This window comes from Gopherus flavomarginatus, chromosome 4 (assembly GCF_025201925.1).
Source record: "Gopherus flavomarginatus isolate rGopFla2 chromosome 4, rGopFla2.mat.asm, whole genome shotgun sequence".
Lineage (NCBI taxonomy): Eukaryota > Metazoa > Chordata > Testudines > Testudinidae > Gopherus > Gopherus flavomarginatus.
The window spans coordinates 121,590,743-121,613,260 of record NC_066620.1 but is presented as its reverse complement, the minus strand read 5'-3'; the positions used below and the strand labels follow the sequence as shown (position 1 = coordinate 121,613,260).

At 39.9% G+C, this 22,518-nt stretch overlaps 1 protein-coding gene across 2 annotated transcripts in view; it reads left to right on the top strand.

The window, feature by feature from the left end:
* Positions 1-22,518, top strand: part of NKAIN2 (sodium/potassium transporting ATPase interacting 2) — a 788,381-nt gene that overhangs the window by 390,807 nt on the left and 375,056 nt on the right. For both annotated transcript variants that reach the window (XM_050949891.1, XM_050949890.1), the window contains exon 3: positions 14,858-14,938. In XM_050949891.1, coding sequence (XP_050805848.1) covers positions 14,858-14,938 — 81 coding nt within the window. The remainder of the gene's footprint in view (positions 1-14,857; positions 14,939-22,518) is intronic.

Here is a 22,518-nt window from a genome sequence, read left to right as displayed (position 1 = left end):
TTTGACTCTGCATTGCAAGGCGTCCCGTTCGTGGCCCCTTCTCATCATGGACTGTGATATCTGACCATAGGTATCATAGTTTCTCCTTCTGGAGTGCAGCTGTGTTTGAACAGCCTCATCTCCCCACACACTAATTAGATCCTGCAGCGTGGAGGCATGGTCGCTGAATGATTGATTGATTAATTGCACTCCACGCCTGGCTGAGCAAACAGGAAGGTGATTTTTGAAATTTCCTGGGGCATTTAAAGGAGGGGTCAGGTGAGCACAGGGCAGAGGAGTTTTCTTGATTACCAGAGAGGTATCCTCAGGTATGCTGGGATACCTGCTTATTCCACGGAGGTCAAGAAAAGCGCTGGTAAGTGTCTACACTTCATTACCAGCGCTGGATCACCAGCGCTGGATCCTCTACACCTGAGACAAAACGGGAGTACGGCCAGCGCTGCAAACAGGGAGTTGCAGCGCTGGTGATGCACTGCAGATGTGTACACCTCCTAAGTTGCAGCGCTGTAACTCCCTCACCAGCGCTGCAACTTTCTGATGTAGACAAGCCCTTTGGGGATGTAAGGAACAGAGAGACTCCAACTGTATCCTTCATTTTAGGAGACAAAGAAACCAAGCAATTTGATCTTCGTGATGGGTGCTGGCTAGCAAAAGCTGGAAATGAGTTGGTGAGAAACTATCTTGAAGAAAAACTGTATCTTGCTAGATTAAGTTTTAGTCTTTTAGTTGTGTGGTTTGCTTGTAACCAGATCTACCTATATCCCTATTACTTAGTATCACTTAATCCATGATTCTTTTCTTAGTAGACTTGTTTTGCTTTCATGTAAACCATCAGTGCTGTGTATGTTCAGTAATGTGTGTGCTTCTAGAAAGCTGACAGACTGAGTTATTTTACTGTCTCTCTACAGGCAGTGATCTTAACCCTTTCTCTGTGAGGGTCCAGAGGGAGGGACTGGTCCCAGAAGTAGGATGAATTCAGGGCTGGAAGCATACTAAGGTCAGCCTGCAAGGAGTAACCAAATTGGGCAAAGCCAGGATGAAGCTTGCGGGCTGCTGACAGGCTGTTGGGGCCAGAGCCCTGGACCAAAGTGGCTCAGCCACAAGACAGCCAGGATTATAAGGCAGACAGCAACCAAACTCCCTACTGGCCTGGGTGAACCCCAAACTATCACAATTAAATCAGCAAAGACAGTGCATAAGGTCTTAGAAAAAAAAATAATTTATTCATGTATACAGTGAAGGAGAATGATTCTCTAAATCATTATTCAATGATTTACTCAAATATCCAACAATCCTAAGTGGCACTCAGACACTATTATGATAGGCATCAATATAAGAATCTAGATAAATGTCAGCAGAGTTCTATTCCTAGCTAAGAGTCTACTGATTTTATCTCTTTCTTTCTGTTAAAAATTAATACTGGAAGATTTTTGGATCTCATTACTTGTATATTTTATCAGAAAGTTTAAATTGGTACAGCTGCTAAAAGCTCTATTCATATAAAACTTCATGACTGAATCATAATCATGATTCTTGTTCCTAAATTTCTTTGAAACAAGCCCTAGGCACTAGGAATGTGGTCTATTTTTCTCCCCGGTATTACTCCTAAATCTGGCTGCAAAACAAAATTAAAAAAATCATCCACATTCTATGTTTCTTCCTGCATTTAAAAGCTCTTACATGGAAAAAAAAAACCACATTTGCAAAAAATTAGGATGTCATGATTTCAATTCCATTAAATCTGTATATCTTTTCAAGCATTGGGATTTCATTGAAAACCAATCCCTTCAGCTGTTTCTATGAAGATTATTCTTCTGTATGTTTTGCAAAGTTTAGTAAGCACTCAAGAAATAGGAACTGCACTCATATTAACATAATGTGCACCCAACTCAGAGGAAGTTAGCTTTCTGGAAATATCTATCTGGATGTGCTGGAGGCTTATTGTGATGGGGCAAGGCCAGATGGCTACAGTAAAGTACTGAGGAACAGGTATTTTAGCCCCAGGCTAAACAAATCCCTAGGACCGTGGTAACCAAATGGCAGTTGCTCCAGGTTAATCAAGGCACCTGGGGCCAATTAAGATATTTCTAGAAGGCAATGGAGATAGCTACATTGATTAGAACACCTGCAGCCAATCAAGGCAGGCTAATCAGGGCACCTGGGTTTAGAAAGGAGCTCACTCCAGTCAGGTGGGGGAGGAGTCAGAGGAGAGGAAGCGCGTGTGAGGAGCTGGGAGCAAGAGGTGTGAGGAGCTGAGACTGAGAGGGTGTGCTGCTGGAGGATTGAGGAATTATCAGACAATCAAACATTATCAGACACCAGGAGGAAGGTCCTGTGGTGAGGATAAAGAAGGTGTTTGGAGGAGGCCATGGGGAAGTAGCCCAGGGAGTTGTAGCTGTCATGCAGCTGTTACAGGAGGCACTATAGACAGCTGCAATCCACAGGGCCCTGGGCTGGAACCTGGAGTAGAGTGCGGGCCCGGGTTCTCCCCATACCTCGCAATCCTGATCAGACACAGGAGGAGTTGACCCAGACTGTGGGTTCCACCAGAGGGGAAGATCACTGAGGTGAGCAAATCTGCCAATAAGCGCAGGACCCACCAAGGTAAAGGAGGAACTTTGTCACACTTATACAATTTATTAACATAGCCACTCACATGACCTGTATCATGATATCTAAAGATACATGTTACCTGCATATTGATATGCTAAAAAACTGGCAAAACAATGATTCGGGCACCTATTCTACACAGGAATGGTTATTGTAAGAAAGATGGATATAGAACAAACCATTAAGCAAATGTTTAACTGATTACCTGTACCACTTTTTTGTTTTTATAGAATTTATTAAATAGCCTTAATGACAGCAGCTAATAATATAGGATATAAGAAGGCAAAAATGGTATTAGGCTATGATTTGGCTACATAAATTTTAAAAAATGGTGGGTGTATAACCATTTAAATTTTTAGAATCAAATTACACAGACACAATAGAAAATAATACATGTACTCAAATACTGTCTTGGGAAGGTGACTTTGTTTATATTTTTGACTAAATGTCTCTCAGAATAGGGCCTGGCTTGTGCCAATTAGTTATCTGCTCTGTTGCTGCTAACATAATGGAGAAAAAGCACTCCAAAGTTAGATTGCAAAACATTTTGTTAAATTACTTACATTCGAATTCACCAAGGTCTCCTTCCCAATAGATCTGTGGTAGTCAACCCTTTTAACCTATTTGTCAGTGAATATTAGCCCAGCATCTAACTAATATGTCTAACTGCCTAAAATAAGCTCCTACATTCATGAATCCTATGTAGTCTGAGTGCAGTACAAGAAACTTGCATATTTGGTCTCATTTTTTGTCTGTATAAGGACATACAATGAACTTGAAAGACAGTATGAAACTATTATGGTAGACACACGTACAATTCTACAATCTTAGTTAACAGTAAGTTGTAGTACTCTTGATTGGAACCTGTTCCAAAACAAAGGCACGCAGTAACTCTGAGACAACCTTTACAGAACATACACAAGCATGTAAACTTCCTTATTTATTAGGCACTCCATTTCAAGAAGTGGTCAGCTGGCTGATTTGGTTCATCACCCAAAATAAAGTCACTGTGTTACTTATCACACACCAATTCAGCTGCAACTTTCAGCTCAGTTTCTGCTCATAATAAGAGATGACACTGCAAACACAGAAGGATTGAAGGATGGACATGACAATATAAATTGGTGGAAAATAGAAAGACAGTTAAAGGTGCCTATCCAAAAAAGATACTTGATGTAACCAAGAAGACTTGCAGGTGGCTGATTTAGGACCTGTCTTCTCCCTTCCAGGTTTAGCTTTTGAGAATCAATGCGCTGAATGAGACAGGCCACTTTATCTTATTTCTGCTTCAAATAATTGAAAGGGACCTCAAAAGGTCATCTAGTCCAACCCAGGGCCGATCCCCAGACAGATCTTTTACCCCAGTTCCCTAAATGGCCCCCTCAAGGATTAAACTCCCAACCCTGGGTTTAAGCAGGCCAATGCTCAAACCACTGAGCTATCCCTCCCACCTGTTTGATTGTCCAGCTTGATTCCTCTCCTTGGAGGTGCTGGCATAGAGCAATCAGATGATGACATACACTTCTTCCAAAGATTCATATGTCCCACCAAAATGAGAGTTGTCCTCTCTGACTATCCAGTCAGGAAATGAGACATGAGGTTTTGAATTCTTACAATTGAGACTGGAGTTTTCCAGTCTCTCTGTAACACACAAGCTGGTGTGACAAGACATAAGACATGTTAGGCCATAACTGTTGGTACTACCATCTTGGTACATAGGTTGAACACTAGTTGGTTTACTCCAGTCAGCAATTTACCTCCACAAGTTGCTTTCCCTGGGCCCCTTTGTGAGGTACCACTTGGCCAATTTTGCAGTTATGCTTGCTCAAGTTGCAGTTTCTCCAACAATACTCTTCTAGCTGCTGAAATGTCCTTTTTAAAGTTCATATAATTTATAAAGACCCTCCATATTCTTGATGCTCTTTAAACTTGTTTTAACAATCCATTATATAATGCAAAGTCACTTCAAAAACTGTCTTTCACCAGCAGGCTGGAACAGCTGTATAAATCTTCCATTTCTGTTCTCCTTGTTTTAACAACAATGGTAGGCCCTATGTATGATGGGGCTGAGTCCATGTATTATTAACCAGACAGTTACATTTCTGATTATTCCACTCTTTGGTCAAGTGTCCTTATAAACATATTACTTGGTTTACTGCCTCTTTCAGCACCCGTGTATTTTACTAATTTGATAGGAGATTGCAAATATTATACTGACATCTTCACTATTTCTTAAACTAAAAAAAACTATATGAATGCAACTTTTCTTTCCTACAGCACTGCCCATGAGGTAGATACTTTCACTAAAGTTTGCAATATCTTGCCAAAAGTTGCATCTCTTGGATTTAACTTCCCTTTTATAGATATTTTAATTATCATATTAAAATTCTTCAAGTTCCCCATTTTACTACTATATCTGTCATGTCATATATCAAAGTTTGGTATGTATTGAATTTTTTTTTCATTCAGAGACCAGGAAAAATGGGAAGTATCCCTAGCTACACCAGTAGTACACTCTTGTGAAAGGTTGTAATATTCTGAGTTTCCTCTGATTATTGAACAAATCTAGCTGTTAGACTGTGGGTTTTTGTTCTCTCAACCCTCAGTTCTATGTTTTCTGAAAGGTTTTGATGCTTGAGCAATTCGTAATAGTCAGAACTCATGATTTTTGGGACCTTAGTATTTACATTACAGAATCTTTTCTTTTAGTATGGTGACTTAATAGCAGTCAGTAATTGTTGCTTATTCACCTTATCTTGATTTCCACGTCTTCTCTTGTTAAGGTAACTAAAAGATCAGGGCAGGAAATTGTTTTCGTGTCCTGCAGATATTTGCAAGAATTCAAAATTGTCCCATCTTGAATTGGGACAAAAAGTTAAAACTATTCACAAACTGAACAATAAATAAAATATGTTGGGTAAGTCAAAATATTTTGTTATAATTCGAATTTAATTTGAATTTTGATTTTCTTTTTCATTAATCTTTCTCAGGCTCATTAGCTTAAATTTTTGAAACAAAGTAATTTTGAACCAGGAAATGAATTTTTCATGGAGAAAATGTCAAAATGAAACATTTCAATAAATCTTAAACTTTTAACATGACATTTTTTTCAAGTTGGGAAAGTTGTCCAGCCTGACCCTGTTTTGTAACTAGTTTTAGTTTTGGTCAAATCAGCATTTTGACAAACAAAAATTATGACCACCTTATTAGTGAAGAACACAACTATCTTAACTTTACCAATTCAACTTGCATAAAAACTCCTTTTTCCCCCCATCATACTTAAACATCAAGCTATTCCGATGCAGAGGAAAGATAGGAGCCACAGGAGACCAATGTGGCTGCACAAGTTGCTTTTTAGATATCTAAAAACCAAAAGGGATACATACAGGAAATGAAAGGAGAAGCATGTCACCAAGGAAGTATACATGGGAATAGCACAACTATGTAGGGATAAAATCCAGAAAGCTAAGGCAAAGAATGAGTTATAGCTTGCAAGGAGCGTTAGAGACAACAGGATGCAGTTCTTCAAATACGTCAAATAAAAAAGAACCATCAAGGACCACGTGGGTCCGCTGCTCAGTGGAGAAGGTGAACTGGTAACAGAAGATGATAGGAAGACAGAGTTGCTCCATGCCAACTTTGCTTCAGTCTTCTCACAAAAAGTCACATGTGACCAGATGACTAGCAAAGTTACCATAGACTATGCAAGGAAGGGATACAGTTTGGGATAAGTAAAGAACTCATCAGAGATGTTCTGACTAAAATGAATGAATTCAAATCAGCAGGGCTGGATGCTATTCACCTGAAGTAATTAGCTGAAGAAATCTCAGAGCCACTAGAGATAATATTTACAAACTCATGGATGACAAGGAGAGGTGCTGGAAAACTGGAGAAGAGCTAATGTAGTTCCCATCTTTGAAAATGGGGGAGGGGAGAAAAGAAGGGGTCAAGGAACTATAGAGCAGTCAGCGTGACTTCAATACCTGGAAAGTTACTAGAGAAATGTATAAAACATTTAATTTGCAAGTACCTGGAGGATGAAGGGGTAAATCATTAGCAGCCAGCATGGATTTATCAAGAACAAATCATTCCAAACCAGCTTGATTTCCTTCTTTGACAGAGTAATTGATTTGGTGGATAGGGGAAGTGTGGTGGACGTAATATACGTGGACTTAATCAAGGCTTTTAACACAGCCCCACATGATATTCTCATAAGTAAGCTGGAGAAATGTGAGCTCAACAGAAATACCATTAAGTGGATATATAATTGGTTAAACAACTGCAAACAAAGAGTAATTAATGGAATGATGTCAGATTGGAAGGAGGTCTCAAGTGGGGTTTCACAGGAATCTGTTCTGGATCCAGTGTTGTTTAACTTCTTTATTACTGACCTGAGCATACTGATCAAATTTGCAGATGACACAAAGCTAGGGTGCTAAGAAATTGGAGTATAGAGCTGAAATTCAGAGGGGGGATGATAAATTGGAGAACTGGGCAACAAAATGAAATTCAGCAAAGACCAATGTAAGGTGCTACACTTAGGGAAGAAAAAACAGATGACAAATACAAAATGGGGGAAACCTGGCTTGGGAACAGCACTGCTGAGAGAGATCTAGGAGTTGTGGTGGATCACAACCTCAATGTGAGTCAGCAATGTGATGCTGTTGCAAAAAAGAAAATGCAATTTTAGATTGCATTAACAGAGGCATAGCATGCAAGTCATGGGAGGTGATAGCGCCGAGTAGAGCAGTACTGGTTTAGGCCTCAGCTGGAGCACTGTGTCCAATTTTGGCCACCAATGTATAGAAAGGATGTAGAGAAACTGGAAAGGATCCAGAGGTGAGCAACAAAGAAGATCAAAGGGGTGGAGTGCCAGCCCTATGAGCAAAGGCTGAAGGAACTGGGTATGTTTAGTTTGGAAAAGAGGAGATTAATGGGGGATATCATACAGTCTTCAGATAATTGAAAGGCTGCTAATGAAAAAATGGAGGAAAGTTGTTCTCTTTTACCATAGAAGGCAGGACAAGAGGCAATGGGTTGAAACTACAGCATAGCAGATTTAGATTAAATCTCAGGAAAAACTTCCTTAGTACCTTGGAACAGACTCCATTGGGAGGTAGCTTCTTCAGTGGAGATTTTCGAAAGGAGGCTGGATAGCCATATGTCTTGGATGGTTTAGACAGAACAAATCCTGCATCTTGATGGGTTAGACTAGATTTGTGGTCCCTACTAACCCTATCATTCTATGTACTAAACTTGTGAAGCACATCCCTCGGGCCATGCCACTTCCCATAGCCCCCATTGGCCTGGAACTGCGAACTGCAGCCAGTGGGAGCTGCTATTGGCCAAACGTGAGGATGCTGCAGGTAAACAAACCATCCCATGCCGCCAGCAGATTTCCCTGATGGGCTGCATGCCAAAGGTTGCCGATCCCTGAACTAGACAGTCACTACACACTTGAATGAACTGTCACGGAAAGGGTATCTTTTATCACTTATCAGCAGTGGGCAAACTTTTTTTCACAAAATGATCACTGACCTTTCAGTCCTCATTCTCAAAGGAAATGTGCACCAACACCTTAAAAAAAGTCTGGGAGCTTAAATTCACAACATTGCTAGATGCTAAAAATCATGAACTGAACAGAGATGCTGGATTTATGGCTTATTGCAACAATCTGTAATCCACTAACAGCATTCCTTCCAGCTGCCTCCCCTGCTTTTCTTTCCCTGCTATGACTGGAGAAGTATTGATATGCCACTTCACCTTGAAATATGTGTTAACCAGTTATGCTAAACAATCTATTCCACCTTGTATTAGCTGTGGCACTGAGTACATATCCCAGACCTGAAGGAGAGCTCTGTGGAGACTTGAAATCCTGTCTCTCTCTCTCAGACATTGGTCCAATAAAAGATATTACCTCACCCATCTTGTTTCTCTAATATCCCGGGACCAACATGGCTATAATAACACTGCATAGTGCTGACCTAGTCCATCTAGAGAGTCATATATGAACATAAATATTGTCTCTTAACTGTGAAGGCAAAGTGAATTGTATTGATCAATGTCTCTCAAGGTTTCAAGGAAGCCCTACTAACCATAGGTAGGTTTGGTAAATAGGTTTCTGGGCAATAGCTGTAAGTGTTCGATAGACTCTCTTGCAGAGCTGCAGTGATAAGCTGAGAGCGGAGATGAAGGACTAGAAAATTATGCAGGGATCAGACATATGGTATGAACCAGATGCTGTACCAGCACTCCTCTAAAGATTTAATTCTCCAGAATCCCACATTTCATTTCATTTTGGGGGTGGGGTGGGGGCGGGAGGAGAGGTAGGTCAGAGAGTCTTTTACTGTTATGGTTGTGACTAAAACCTTAAAAATGTGAACTGAGTGTAAACAATGCAGGGATAGCCATGTGAGTGTGCCAAGAACTTGGGGCAATAGTTCTGAGAAGTCTGAACTGCCCCATTCATCTCAATAAGATGCCAACTCAGATGTCACTTTATTATATTAATATCAATAATGTCATTTAAATTATTTCATTCCTCAGAAAAGATGAGGGAGAATAACACTCTTGCTCCGTTTACTATGAAGTCTCATTTTGGTGCCATAAGTTGGCAGTGTTTGGATGAGCTCTATTCCTTTTTTTTTACTTTCACAGTCAACATGGAGCTAAAGTCAGAGTCCAGTAGAGCCCACAGAACATACATGAGCACATTCTAAACATCTGCACAACCTATAGCGAGTGTCTTCTCATTTTGGAAAGTCACATGGGAAGAGCTGATTTTGTGGGTGGAGCTTGGAAGAGTACCATCATCTCTTGCCCCTTCCTCATCTGACTGCTGAGTATTGCAGCTGCTATAGCATATGTTTTCAGCTTAACTGAGAGAAATTTGCCATTTTAAATATGTAAAAATATAACAAACCAATCCTTTGAACACACAGAGCATCAGAATTTAATGTTGATTTTTCAGTTATAGAGGCATAAGAACATAAAAACAGCCATACTGGGTCAGACCAAAGGTCCATCAAGCCCAGTATCCTGTCCTCTGACAGTGGCCAATGGCAGGTGCCCTAAAGGGAATGAACAGACAGGTTATCAATCCATGCCCTGTCACCCAGTCCCAGCTTCTGGCAAACAGAGGCTAGGGACACCATTGCTGCCCATCCTGGCTAATAGCCATTGGTGAACCTATCCTCCATGAATCTATCTAGCTCCCTTTTGAACACTATTACAATCTATCTAGCTCCCTTCAAAACACTCTTTGGCAAGGAGTTCCATAGGTTGACAGTATGTTGCATGAAAAAATACTTTCTTATGTTTGTTTTAAACCTGCTACCTATTAATTTCATTTGGTGGCCCCTTGTTCTTGTATTATGTGAAGGACTAAATAACACTTCCTTATTTACTTTCTCTGTACCACTCATGATTTTATAGATCTCTATCATATCCCATCTTAGTCGCCTCTTTTCCAAGCTGAAAAGTCCCAGTCGTATTAATCTCTCCTCAAACAGAAGCTGTTCTATACCCCTAATCATTTTTGTTGCCCTTTTCTGAACCTTTTCCAATTCCAATATATCTTTTTTGAGATGAGGAGACCACTTCTGCATGCAGTATTCAAGGCATCATAACGATTTCTGAGGAACACATGCTCTTTGTCTGTGGATTTTCAAAATGATATTCAAAGGATCAGTCTCCAAACTTGTTTTCACTTAAAAGGTATTAAAAGGGAGTTTCTTTCCATATGGGGAGGTAACATGGCAAGGACATTGGATGCAGGGAGTCCAGAGACCGGGCTTCTATTGATAACTTTGCCACTGAGTATGGAACTAAAACGAGTCATTTAATCTCTCTATGCTTAACACTCCTGGTCTGTAAAATGTAAGTAATTTTCTTCTTATCAGATGCAGAGCTCATCAAGACAATATGTCGCAGCCTCATCAGTGAAGTGCAGAGCTCACAGACCAAATCTGGTCAGAGGGCATCAGGTCTGGTCAGAGAGCAGTTATCAGTGATGTGACATTGTCTGTCTTTGGCCACAGCTGCATGTGGGATCCTCTCAATGGCTCCAGATGTGAAAGCTGGCTACATATTGATCCTGGCCCATTTGAAATCAATTCAGAAGGGCCCATGAGCACATGGTAAATCTAAGTCAGATATACCCATATTTGGGTCAATTATAACAGATTGGTTTCTGACATCAGCTGCAGACCATTCTTCATGCCACATTGATGTGTCAGAGAAATCTGAGCAGGGTGAGTGAGCCCACAAGTGCACCCTTGGGTAGTCCAAGAGGTCCATGTATAGTGGTAGGCTTGGGTATGCCCTGGTCATCTCAACCATTCTGTCTGTAACATCAATGCGATAGATGTGCGGAGGAATGATGTTAACACAAGAGCTACAGTACTGATGTGGGCGAATCATACAGTTATGATGCACGTATTGAGTGTAGTTGTGTGTCAACCTAGCTTGACATAAGATGAATAGAGCTAGACTGCAGCCAGGTATTCTGCTGTAGAGTGACAGAGGGCTAAACCAAGTGATTGGAGAACTGGAGCATTTTCTCCCCATGAAGTGCCGGCCAATTTGCTTAGAAGATTATGGATCTTCACCTTAGCCACAGATTTCCTCCGGTGGTTAAGATATGTGAGAGATCTAGGATTTCTCTTAGACTGGGTGGGATTTGAGTTTCAAGCACTGTCCATTGTGGAAGAAATTCAGTTCTTGGCCTGCTCTGGCATTGTAAAAATGGAACATACTCAAAACTTTTTATGATAATGACTTTTAACACTCAAATGTCTGTTTATTATTCCTAAAGCTAGTTTCAGATTTTTCAGGTTTATCAAGTTGCTCTAGGTTTTGCTGTCTTGCCATCTCAGAATGCTTTACTTCCTATATAGCTGTGGCTAGGGTTAAAGCTCACTTCAGTTGTACCTGATGTGAAACATTTTTTTTTCTGTGAACCCAGCCTATCTCTGATATTGACATGTTTTTAATTCCAAAAATCAGTTTTCAGCCAGTATATGCAGAACTCTTATTCAACATTCAACATTTTTCCTCTGGTTCTTGAATTCTCTGGTGAAAGCATGCTCTTTCATAAGCCATATTTCTCTGGAGTATAAAGCATGCATCAAACTTAGCCAGAACCCTTCCATAGTCATCTCCGTGATTGTCTTCAGTAAAGTCAAAGGGTTTAAAGATATGTTCTGCCTGCTTTCCCACAGCATAAATTAAAGAAGATACGTGTACATCTCTAGTTTCTTTATGCAGCTTTTTTGCAATTTGAAATCTTGCAGAACTACTGCTTCCAGTCTGTCCATTGTGAAGGTTTGTCAAAGATGAAGTTCTCTGGGGCACTGAAGAGTGGCATATTGATGATTCCATTACAGCTTATGCCTTCTTTATGCAACTCTTTTCACTGAAGGAAAGGATTTTGATTGGCTTCATGGATCGGTGCTGATGTTCCTCACAAATTAGGAATAACTGCAATTATCTTGTAAATCTTCCACTTTAGCCTTCCAGCTCTATTTCTTTTCAGTACAGAATTTCACAATAGCAAGATGGCAATTCTCTCCTGGTTGTAGGTATTTACCCTGGTGACATCTTCTGTCTGGTAGTAGTCAATGTGCTCATTGAGGTTCTTGACTTGTTGATTTCTGGCTGTTGTATCTTCGTGGTGGTTGCTGTCAGATAGTGCAGCTCCTTAGAACTCCCAGATGGGGGAAAAGCCAGACAACTCTGGCTCCTTGAAGATTTCTTATAAAATGTTTCTAATTAGCTACATATAATAGACAGCACCAGAGGGATTTGTTCCTTGTTGCAGGCCGTCAGTGTCGAATTTCCAAAATGATTAGCTGCAGCTGATGAGACAAAAAGCAACATTTATGATTGCATGTGATCCAGAGATAAGAGATGTACCAGATCTGAAGCAGTTGAAATAATCGCCAGTGGGGAATGGGAGCATCCTTGTTTTTCGAGATAATTATGCTCAATACTCATCTCCAAATATTTCAGGTAGCAAACACTTAACATGACATTTTCACAAGTAGGGGGTCTTTAAAATAATTTGAAAGCTTTTTGTTGTGGTTGTCCATTAATAGCAGATGTTTGTTTTTAAAAGTTCTAAAATTCAGATGTTGGCAATTTGAATGATTGTGACTAGACAGTTGAAAAAAAGAAGTTATGTTTTTATTTTAAGCATAAGACGCTTTGCTACCACAAACAAATCCAAAGTGGCTTACTGCATTGTATTGATCCATCGCTGTGTGCTTACTTTACAAGGTATCTTTTAAATCAGCTACTGTATGAATGCAACATGGAAACAGAATTCAGAATCTTCAACTCAGACTACCTCCACCAGAGTGCATGTGTAAATAATCTAAAAAATAAAATAAGAAGGTTATGTTTGTGACGCCTTAATTTTGCCCTCTTCTTGCTTTGGCATATCTGACCTTTGGTATTGGATAGTAACAGTGCTGTATTGTGAAGCAGCCTGCAATAGACTGAATAGCTCAGTATACCATTACTGAACAGGTGCCTTCTTATTGGCTTACGGTTGGATTTTTAAAAACACTGACATGACTTAGTCCCATTGACTTGCAGTAGATATTGTGCTAAGTCACGAAGGTGCTTTTGAAAATCCCATCCTTAGAGAATGGACTTGCATTATCTATAAATCAGAAATCAGCTTGCTCATAAAGAGTAATCTAAACCTTAAATCTAAACATTTATTTAGTCTGCTAGACTAAAGCTTTATTTGTTTTCATTTTAAGCAAAGGTTGCCTATCCAGTAGTCTGGCTGACAATGATTTAGTTATCGGTAATGTAAAAGTTAATAGCTAAATGTAAATGTCTTGATATGGTCACATGCAAGAATTTTCAAATAAAGTTAGAACAAGATTATGGAGGCCGATGCTTCAAGTAATAAGTGGTATGACAGACCATATGAAAATGATGAAATATCACATTGAGAAGTACAAGCAACGCACCACAGGATTAAAGTAACATAATGTGTATGGCTTGAGGAAAAGGAAACAAAACAAAGGGGAGTGTGATAATTTTCTGAACTCTTGAGAGGCAGAGGACACGAGTGGCATAACAAGAGGAAATGGCCCAGAACTAAAACTGGGCGGGGAAAAGGGGATAGTTTATATTATACTTGTTTATGAAACAACTCTCACATATGTAATATCATGGGCCCATAGAATGAAAATACCAAACACACAGAATTAAATCAGGAATAACTAGCAAATAGGAATAAGTCATTAGAAAAATCGTTTGCAGATGTTAATGTTTATTAGACATTGGAATAATTTATCAAGGGAATTTTTTGAGGCACTAACACTAGGCATGACTAGACAACAGGTCAGAAATTAGCATAGAAGATCTTCATTATGGTAGGGAGGTGGCATATTCAAACCTAGAATGTATGATGTCTCCATTCATGCAAAAATGTTACCATATATATAAATGTGGATAGAAAGGCAGAAAGAAAGTGTACCTCCTTTACTCTCACAAAATATGCATTTTAGAAAATAGATAACACAAATCATTGAACAGGTTTTGCTTAAGCTTTTCTACCTTCACTGTCCAGTATAATCCAAACTCAGATGAAAATGAACATTTTCAATGTTGTATTAAAATGAACATTGTGAACAGAGTGTCAGATAGTTTTGTGTAATGGTTTGAAATGCCGTAAAATACATTTACAGTGAGGCAGCTAGAATTCCCTCTGGATTCCTCATCAACATAACACAACTAAAGAAGAAACATCATCCAGATATTCCATCTCAGGCGTGGTACAGAGTCAAGTACATGCTGGGATAGGATTTGGGAATTTAGTGAGTGCCATTTGAATAAGCATATAGTGCAGATGCAGGCACTAAACCACACTTAGGTAATGCCAAAATGTGTCTCATTGCTTTGATACTAAGATTCTCCCATAACTAAGAATAAAACAAAATCAAAATGAATTTGAACATTACATTTCAAGACCACCACCTCTCCTGGGATGCAGAATTTCTAATGTGAATAAGCACTAAGCAGCTCTCACCAGTGTGTGGCTAGGGAAAAGGAAACATTTCTTCTTGGTTTTATTTGCAAAATATTTTCACTCAGCTGCACTGTATTTATAGTCTCACTCTCTTTTGTGTCTGTCTGAGACTTGGACAAACAGTTTAAGCTTTATTTAAGTTTAACTCATCTGATTGCAGAATTAATAATGTATTATTTCTCTCTTCTTCTCCTACAGTATGCTGTCTGGCTAGTCTTCTGGGTCACATGGAATGTATTTGTTATCTGCTTCTACTTGGAGGCTGGGGATCTTTCAAAGGTAATTTACCATCTGATATGTCTAAGCCATCAGTACATTATTAACATGCCCCCATTCAGAGGCTAAGTCTTCTGCTACTTATCCTCTTGGCATCATTTAAAAGAGTTTGCATGATGGAAATTTTGCATATGCCATATATATTACCATTCCACATCCCAGACAACTGAGGTATTTGTGTTTTTTATATCAACTATACTTTTAAAGGAAAACTCACTTTTTTCTGGTAGTAATTCAGTGCAAATGCCACCTTTGGGAGAGATACTAATCAGATTTTATAAATACAAAGGGAGATTTTCACAATTGCTGTCTCTAGGGTAAACATGTTCTTTTTGTATCATTTAACTTGCTTATTGCTTTGCTGAATTCTTTCCAGGGGCCTATACTGCAATGTAATAGTGGTAAAACAAGGTATCACTGGTTAAATTAAAATGTAGACTGAGATGTCAGGATAGACTGGATTGTGGAATCGACCTCAGTTTGTTACTCAGAATCCTAGATGACCCAAGAAAAAATTCACAGAAAAGAAGGCATTTTTCACTCTTATTTCACTGAGTAAGTGCTGCCTCTCAAAGCACTCCCCGGAATATAAGTTCAGTGTACTGTTCCCGTGTGTATCTTGTATTCCCATGTGTGCTGCTCCTGCAAAAGACTGAATTAAATCCTAGGCTATGTCTACACTTAAGACGCTGCAGCAGCACAACTGTAGCGCTGCAACTGTGCGCCATTGTATCGCTTCAGTGTTGTAAGTTTTCAGTGTAAACCAGCCCCTCGTCCTGTTGAAGTCAATGGTAAAATTCACTTTGACTTCAATAGGACCAAAGTTCACTCTCTGAGGTGCTTAACTTATTTTTAAGAGGAGAAGATATATCATGCTTTCTGCCTTTGTAGCTTTAGGTAGACCAACTCTATTAAAGAGCTGGGCAATGACGTAATAAATACAATGACCTTCCGGACATTATTTTTTGTTACAAGTGCTTTGTATATGCGAAGTGAACTATAACAGATGTTATAAGAAGCTAGTTATGCTTCTGGCATCATATACAAACTAGTATTTTATTTTAAACTCATCCCCCTTTGACCTGCTGCATACATTGGCTAGTCCCTGGGTGTGAATGAAAATGTGGGGCGCTTGTTGTAGGCTGATTTGAGAAGGAATTGATCTGTTTTATCATTGCATTTTAATGGCTAAAAATCATTTAAGAACATGAATGTGCTGTTCTGAGTAGAGATGGGCCAGAGTTGAGATTCCCCCCACCCCCAAATTTGGGGGTGTCCATCTCAAGGTTGTTTTTTTTCCCCCAGAACTGGGTGTCTTGTTCAGGCCTATACAGCGGATGCATCTAAAAAGTTCATTTTGATTCCAATGATATGCTCTATACTTAGAATGGGGAAAAACCCAGTGTATTCCCATCACCTAAATTAGGTTTCAAGCTATTTGTCTCATCTCCTGGGGCTGGGCAGGGGGGCATTACCTCACATCTAGGCTTTCAGAAATTCCTAAGCGTTCAGAAATTCCTTCACACTGAATGGTTTTAGTGGAGAGAGAAGGCAAAGAAACATTCATGGATCTGGCCCATGATGGAATGTTGCAAAGCTTTGGAGAGGATGGTTCCCTTTAACCCTAAATAAATGTGGTACCTAAAACACCACTGTTTACAAAAACTAAGCACATACTTTGACACAACTGTAGAAAAACAGTCTAGGACATGCCCAGAGCAAATTCTTCCTTGTTGTAACACATTGTGTGCATCTTCAGGCCAGCAGGGGGGTTAAACAGTGGATCACGGCTAGCATTGTGCCTCATACATCTAGCTATCCTCATACATCTTGTATTGAATTCACTTCATCACATGTATTTTTTAACTGAGAATAAATATGACATTGAAGTTTTAATGATACTCGGGAGTATTGTCTCCTGTTAGGAAAGGCACGTGGAATCTTAAAGATATAGCACTGAACTGGCTCTAAACAGAGTATGAAAAGAAACCTTTAGGGGAGCACAGTATTAGCCTATATCTTCCACTAGGGACTCTGCTGACGTCATAAACAATGAGGGAGGAACTAGCACAGCATAGTTTTAGGAACTGCTAAATTAAAATTACAGCTTAATAATAGTCCATCTTGGGATAGATTATTTTATATGTATGATATATAGCTTTCTACCAAATCAAATCAAATCAAAAAAAATTTTTTTGGAAAGTTTTGAAACTTGCCTCTGCTCTTTGGACATCCATTTTGTTATCACCTAGTATTTTAAAGGAGGCAACATATTTCAAGCAGTTAATATATCATACTAATGGTTTACTAGCGTCTTTCTTTCTAAATTAGTTTTCAAGGGCAGAGATCATGGTATTTTTATAACTGTGCCTTATTACAGCAAAAGGGCCCTGTAAAGACACTGACTTTGTTAGAACTATGAGATTATCCCCTGCTTAACAGAGTGAAGGAGCTAAAGGATTACCAGTGAACAGCCATTTTTTTTCTAGGCACATTCTATGCCAATATAGGGAATGTCTGTCCATACAGTGGAGAGTGGTATTGCACTTTGAGTATTTTCTGTCATTGTGCATTTTTTGTAAATGGCTTTGCTGACAATGTAGCTTCCATAACTATCCAGAATAATTATGATTTATTGGTTCATTTCCAAAAAGAAGCAAGTTTGGTGTTGGTGGGGGTGTTTTTTAAAGCTACTTGGTTGTTGTATGAGTTTATGGATTGCCATCTGAAATGCCCACTTCACAGTACATTCTGTTACACAGTAACCCTTTAAATTAATATTTCACAGTGTTCATGTTTTCTCCTTGGCCATATGAAGATCTTCTTAGTAAGGCACCATACTCAATATAAGTGGGAGTTTGTAGGCTATCCATTTTTGTCCCAAAGGTGGAGACAACCCACAGCATACAGAAGGTATAAACTCCCTTGGGTTAATATAGACATATGTTGTGCCCTTGTAATGAGCACATTGTCAAAAATCAAAACAAATGTATTTATCCTTTACAAGACAAAAGTAGGATGAGTTTCCATTGCATTTTAATTTTGCATTTACCACTTTAAAAAGGTCAAGAAATATTTCCAGGTGTCACCTGAGTGAGGTGATTCCGCAACTTTGTAATGGAGCACAAGAGCAAGTAAATGTAAGGCCATATTCAGTACTGCTTATTTGTTATTCAGGCAAAACTCCCTGAGGTTTCTATGGGAGTTTTTCCTGAACAATGGCTGCTAAATAAAACCCCTCAGTAAAGAAGTGCTGCAAATGCTTATATCACACAGTTGGTTCCAGGAACATGAAAGTTTCCACTAAAGACATCTGCAGATTTTGTAAATTCCATAAACTGGATAGCTGAGGAATAAGAGGTTTACAATTCAAAGGCCTCCAACTGTTTGACTGGAAAAAAACAACAACACATTGATGGACTATTTAACTGTACAATTAAAATCACAACAACAGCCTTAATTTAGACATGTTGCACAAATAAGGCAAAAGTCTATTTAGTCACCTCAGGGTAATTGTGGAGTATGACTGCACTGACTTCAGTGGAGTTTCTCCAGAACTGTATGAAGCTGGCTGAGTTCTGCTGAGTTCTACTTTTTGATCTTTGTTGGTTGTTACTGTGTAGGTTAACACTTTTGCATTTATGTTGCATTTCCGAACAGCTTCCTTTTTTTAACTTAGTAACTGTAATATTGCATTAATGAACTGTAGGTTTGCTTTCTTTCTCTCTCTCTCTTTCTAACATTATAAACAAACATACATTAAAAGAATGTTATATTTGCAAAGCCAAGCCCTAAAAAGTGTAGGAAATTCCAGAATTTAGGTTGCCTGTGCAAACTGAATTCAGCTCCCTTGTGCATATGAATTACGATATGGTCTTTAGTTACATGATCACATACTATTGTTGCAGGCACAGAGGGTGCCCGAGGCAAGCAACAGTGGTTCGTTGCCCAGAGTGCGAAGCGCCAATGAACACACACCAGGGTGGAGAAGCAAGCAAAGTTTATCTGAGATCTCAAAGCGGTGCAAGGAGACGAACGCCTCAAATCATACACACCTACACAAGCGGCTTTTCCCTTTTTATACTTTTTTTCTCTTTCTCCCCCCCTCCTTCCTCCCCCTGTAGCAGTTACGTAAGTGCAGGTGCATTAAGTAATCTTGGCTGTGGCAGCTCGTTAGTAAGTTTTCCTTCTGCAAGTTATCTTGTCCTTCTGCTAAAGGTTCACAGGCCTTATCACCACTGCTTTAGACTGGTTTTAGCTGTGCTGCAACTGATAACTTACTGTTACACATTTAATTTCACAGCTGCTAGCTATCTAGATCAAGTAGAGTTCAACATGGAGGAGCTTTGGCTCACTGAGGCCTAGATTTAAGCCTAGTGACACCAACAACTCCCTCCTTTGAGAAAACTCAGCCAAAAGTTTGAGTATTCTCATACTTTGAGGACAAAAAGCGATTAAGCTCTAGGGAGCTGGGGTCATTAATGAGGGAGTATAGCGGGATTTCCTGGGAAACGGGAGGTACAAATTCTATGTAGGAGTGCTTTACAGGAAGCAAACAAAAGGAGAGTAACGATACACAACACCACACCAGTGAGCAGGAGGCGAACAATGCCTCCCTAGTCCCCCCAAGTTGGGTAACCAGTTCCGGAGGCTGGAGGGAATCAGAAATAGTGGGTTCCCCTTTTTAGGCCTTCCACTGTTCAAAAGCCTGTTTGGCTGACAGGATGTGCTTGTTAATATCCTGTGCATTTTCTGGGACATAAGTACAGCATTCATCCCCTATAAGGGCGCACGCCCCACCCTGGGAAGCCACGCTTCCACCCAGGAAGTGTCCACGTATGTCTCCATGATCACAGATCAGATGGTATTTCTGATGCATCTGTAAGGGCAGTGGGCCAAGTCTGGTACTCAAGATCACTCCGAATGGCCGTCATTCAGGAAATCCCGAATTCCTAAACATACTAGATCCCACTGCAATGCCTTCCCAGCCTCAGTGATATTCAATACCATCTTTCCTTGATGTAGTACTATAATACACCTGTTATTTAACTATTCTCAGGTACTTTCAAAAGGTATCGACATTAATAGCATAGGAGAGGGGGTTACATTATTAGTCACTCTGCAGGACACAGGGCGCAGCCTGTAGAATAAACTCCAAGCTCCAATCAATACCACATTCCCAAGCATGGGTCCCACAAATGTCCTCCCGCCAGTGTATAATTCCTTGTTTCTTCACCAGGGTCAGTTCTTAATGTCCTTTCTAGTCAGGAATTCCTGGACTTTGGCAATTTCTGAGTGTTACTACTTCTTTCCCGAAACAGTCGTGGTTCAGCATCCTACAAGGGAGAGATTACCAGCACATCACCCTGTAATGGTTTTGATTCTTCTAGAAAAATTCAAAGACACAGTAGATCTGTCAGTGGACAAGGGAGAGGTTACTAGCACTTCACCTTGTACTTTTTCCCTACTGTCCAGAAGGCACAGTGGAGCTAGAAGGAGAAATAGGCTAAGCATCAATAGGAGAATTCTCCCGAGGTGGAGGGGTCTTTTTGCCGTGAAAATCATGGGTCCAAGCAGTCAGCCTTTGGCACTTCACAGCGGTGCTGGTAGTCAGCAGGGCTTAATAAGGGCCTTTTCAGCATGGAGCCAAAGCAGTCTTTCGTTGGTGGACCTTTACATCAATCCAGTTTCCTGATTCCAAGGAGTGGCAGGGCTGCTAGGGTCTTCGGGTAGCGCTTCCTTACCTGTGAGAAAAGAAACCTAATACATTTCATTAGTGCCTGGCAGTGTTTTGCAAACCTTATAGCTGCATGGGCAAATTCAAGCCCTCCTTTTCCTGGTTGTTAGCCAAGTCTTAACTGTGAGCAGTGTCCTTGAATGGAGTCAGTGTCTTATCTATAGCCTGAGCTTGCTAGCTAATTTTTTTTTCCCGTTAACTCATTCTGTTCTTTGTCCTTTGTCCCTTCTTGGCTTCTTTTAACCTGCAAAGGAAACTTCCACTTTTCACTTATACACCTTTTTCCCAACAACGAACACATAAGCATTGTCATTATACAGTACATTAGTCTTATTATTCAATATATGCCACACATACCCTTTTACTAAAATAACCTTATTACAGAACTTTGGAGCAACAAGCTAGAACAAGCATACCCACTTTGAGGAGTTTATTCAATTCAACCTCTAGTCCAATAGCTTCCCACCATTCCCAGCCCCCTGGCTAGAAATCTGAGGTAGCCAGAAAGATCCCATGTACAATATGGGGAGTGGGTTAACTTTTCATGTCTTTGCTTCCAAAGACTGTTGGTATGCAAATTTTAACAACAATTTTTGCAATTAACAATTTGGCCAATGAAGTTTCTTTTTCTTACTTAAGGAAATGCATTAGACTTTAGTATATCACATTCTCCTGATTTATCCAAACACTTTGTATTCCAAGTTGAACAAGACAAGTATCTGCATTTTAATTTAACCTTTTTGTTTGATTTTAAACTAGACTATTTTATAAAAATATTAAACACAACAATTCCGGCCACAAGACAAACACCACAAGACAGAAGAACATAGAACACAAAACACAATTCCTATTGTGCCAGTAAATGCATGGTACGTTGAATGCTGTTCAGCTGGCATCAGTTTTCTCTGGTTATCTGAAAGACAAAAAAAAGAGGTCTACCCCTTCTGGGCAGACAATCATCACTTAAAATATACAAACACCCTTGTTGACTTCAGGCAAAACAGAGGAATTACCCCATATTTTCTTGTATTTGTTTCATAGGCAGCCCAGGTTTTCAATTACATAACGCTGTATACATTCTTCAGCTAATTTAACTAAATTGTTCATAGCCAAATCAAATGATTGCAATCCAATAATTTATTTGCCTGAATTTATTTACAAACATTTCACGGACACCAAGAACTTTCTTCTTTAGCATTTTTACAAAGTTCAACTGCTGTTCCCTCCAGCTACTACAGAGTTAACTTCTCACTCTCCCTTAAATCACTTGCTTGTCTCCCAACAGCCACTTTTATCAACTTAACTCACCATTCCAAGTAAATCCTGGGTATTTGAAATCCCCATGCGTACACTTACTGACTCCTTCCTTCCACTACACCCTTAAAGTTTCCAATCTGTTTTCCAATCTCTCTGTCTGTTGCCTGCCCGCCTGGGCCCGATCCTGCTTTTCTTGCTGAACCGTCCCTTCCATGGGCACCAACTTGTTCCACTACCAGTTTAGCTAGGAGGGTGGGCTTCTCAACTAGCCCCCACCCCTTCTGGTCTCTTCCCTTAAACATTCTTACTCACAAGACTACTCGAGTCCTCCCTCATGAGGCTTGTCACCTGGACGAAAACACATGGCCCATTGGGCAAAGGCCATTTACTTAACATATAATCCAACCCCCTTTAGAGGGTTTACCCAGAGACCCATCCATCTCTCTGCTGACACTTAAACAGAAAAGAGAATTACACAGAGCAGAGGAACTTACAGTCTAAGCCAGGCTTTCCCACTTCTATACACTGACCGCTACAGGGGACGGAACAGAAGGATCTCAATTTGACCTCAGTGCTTCCTCGCATGCAT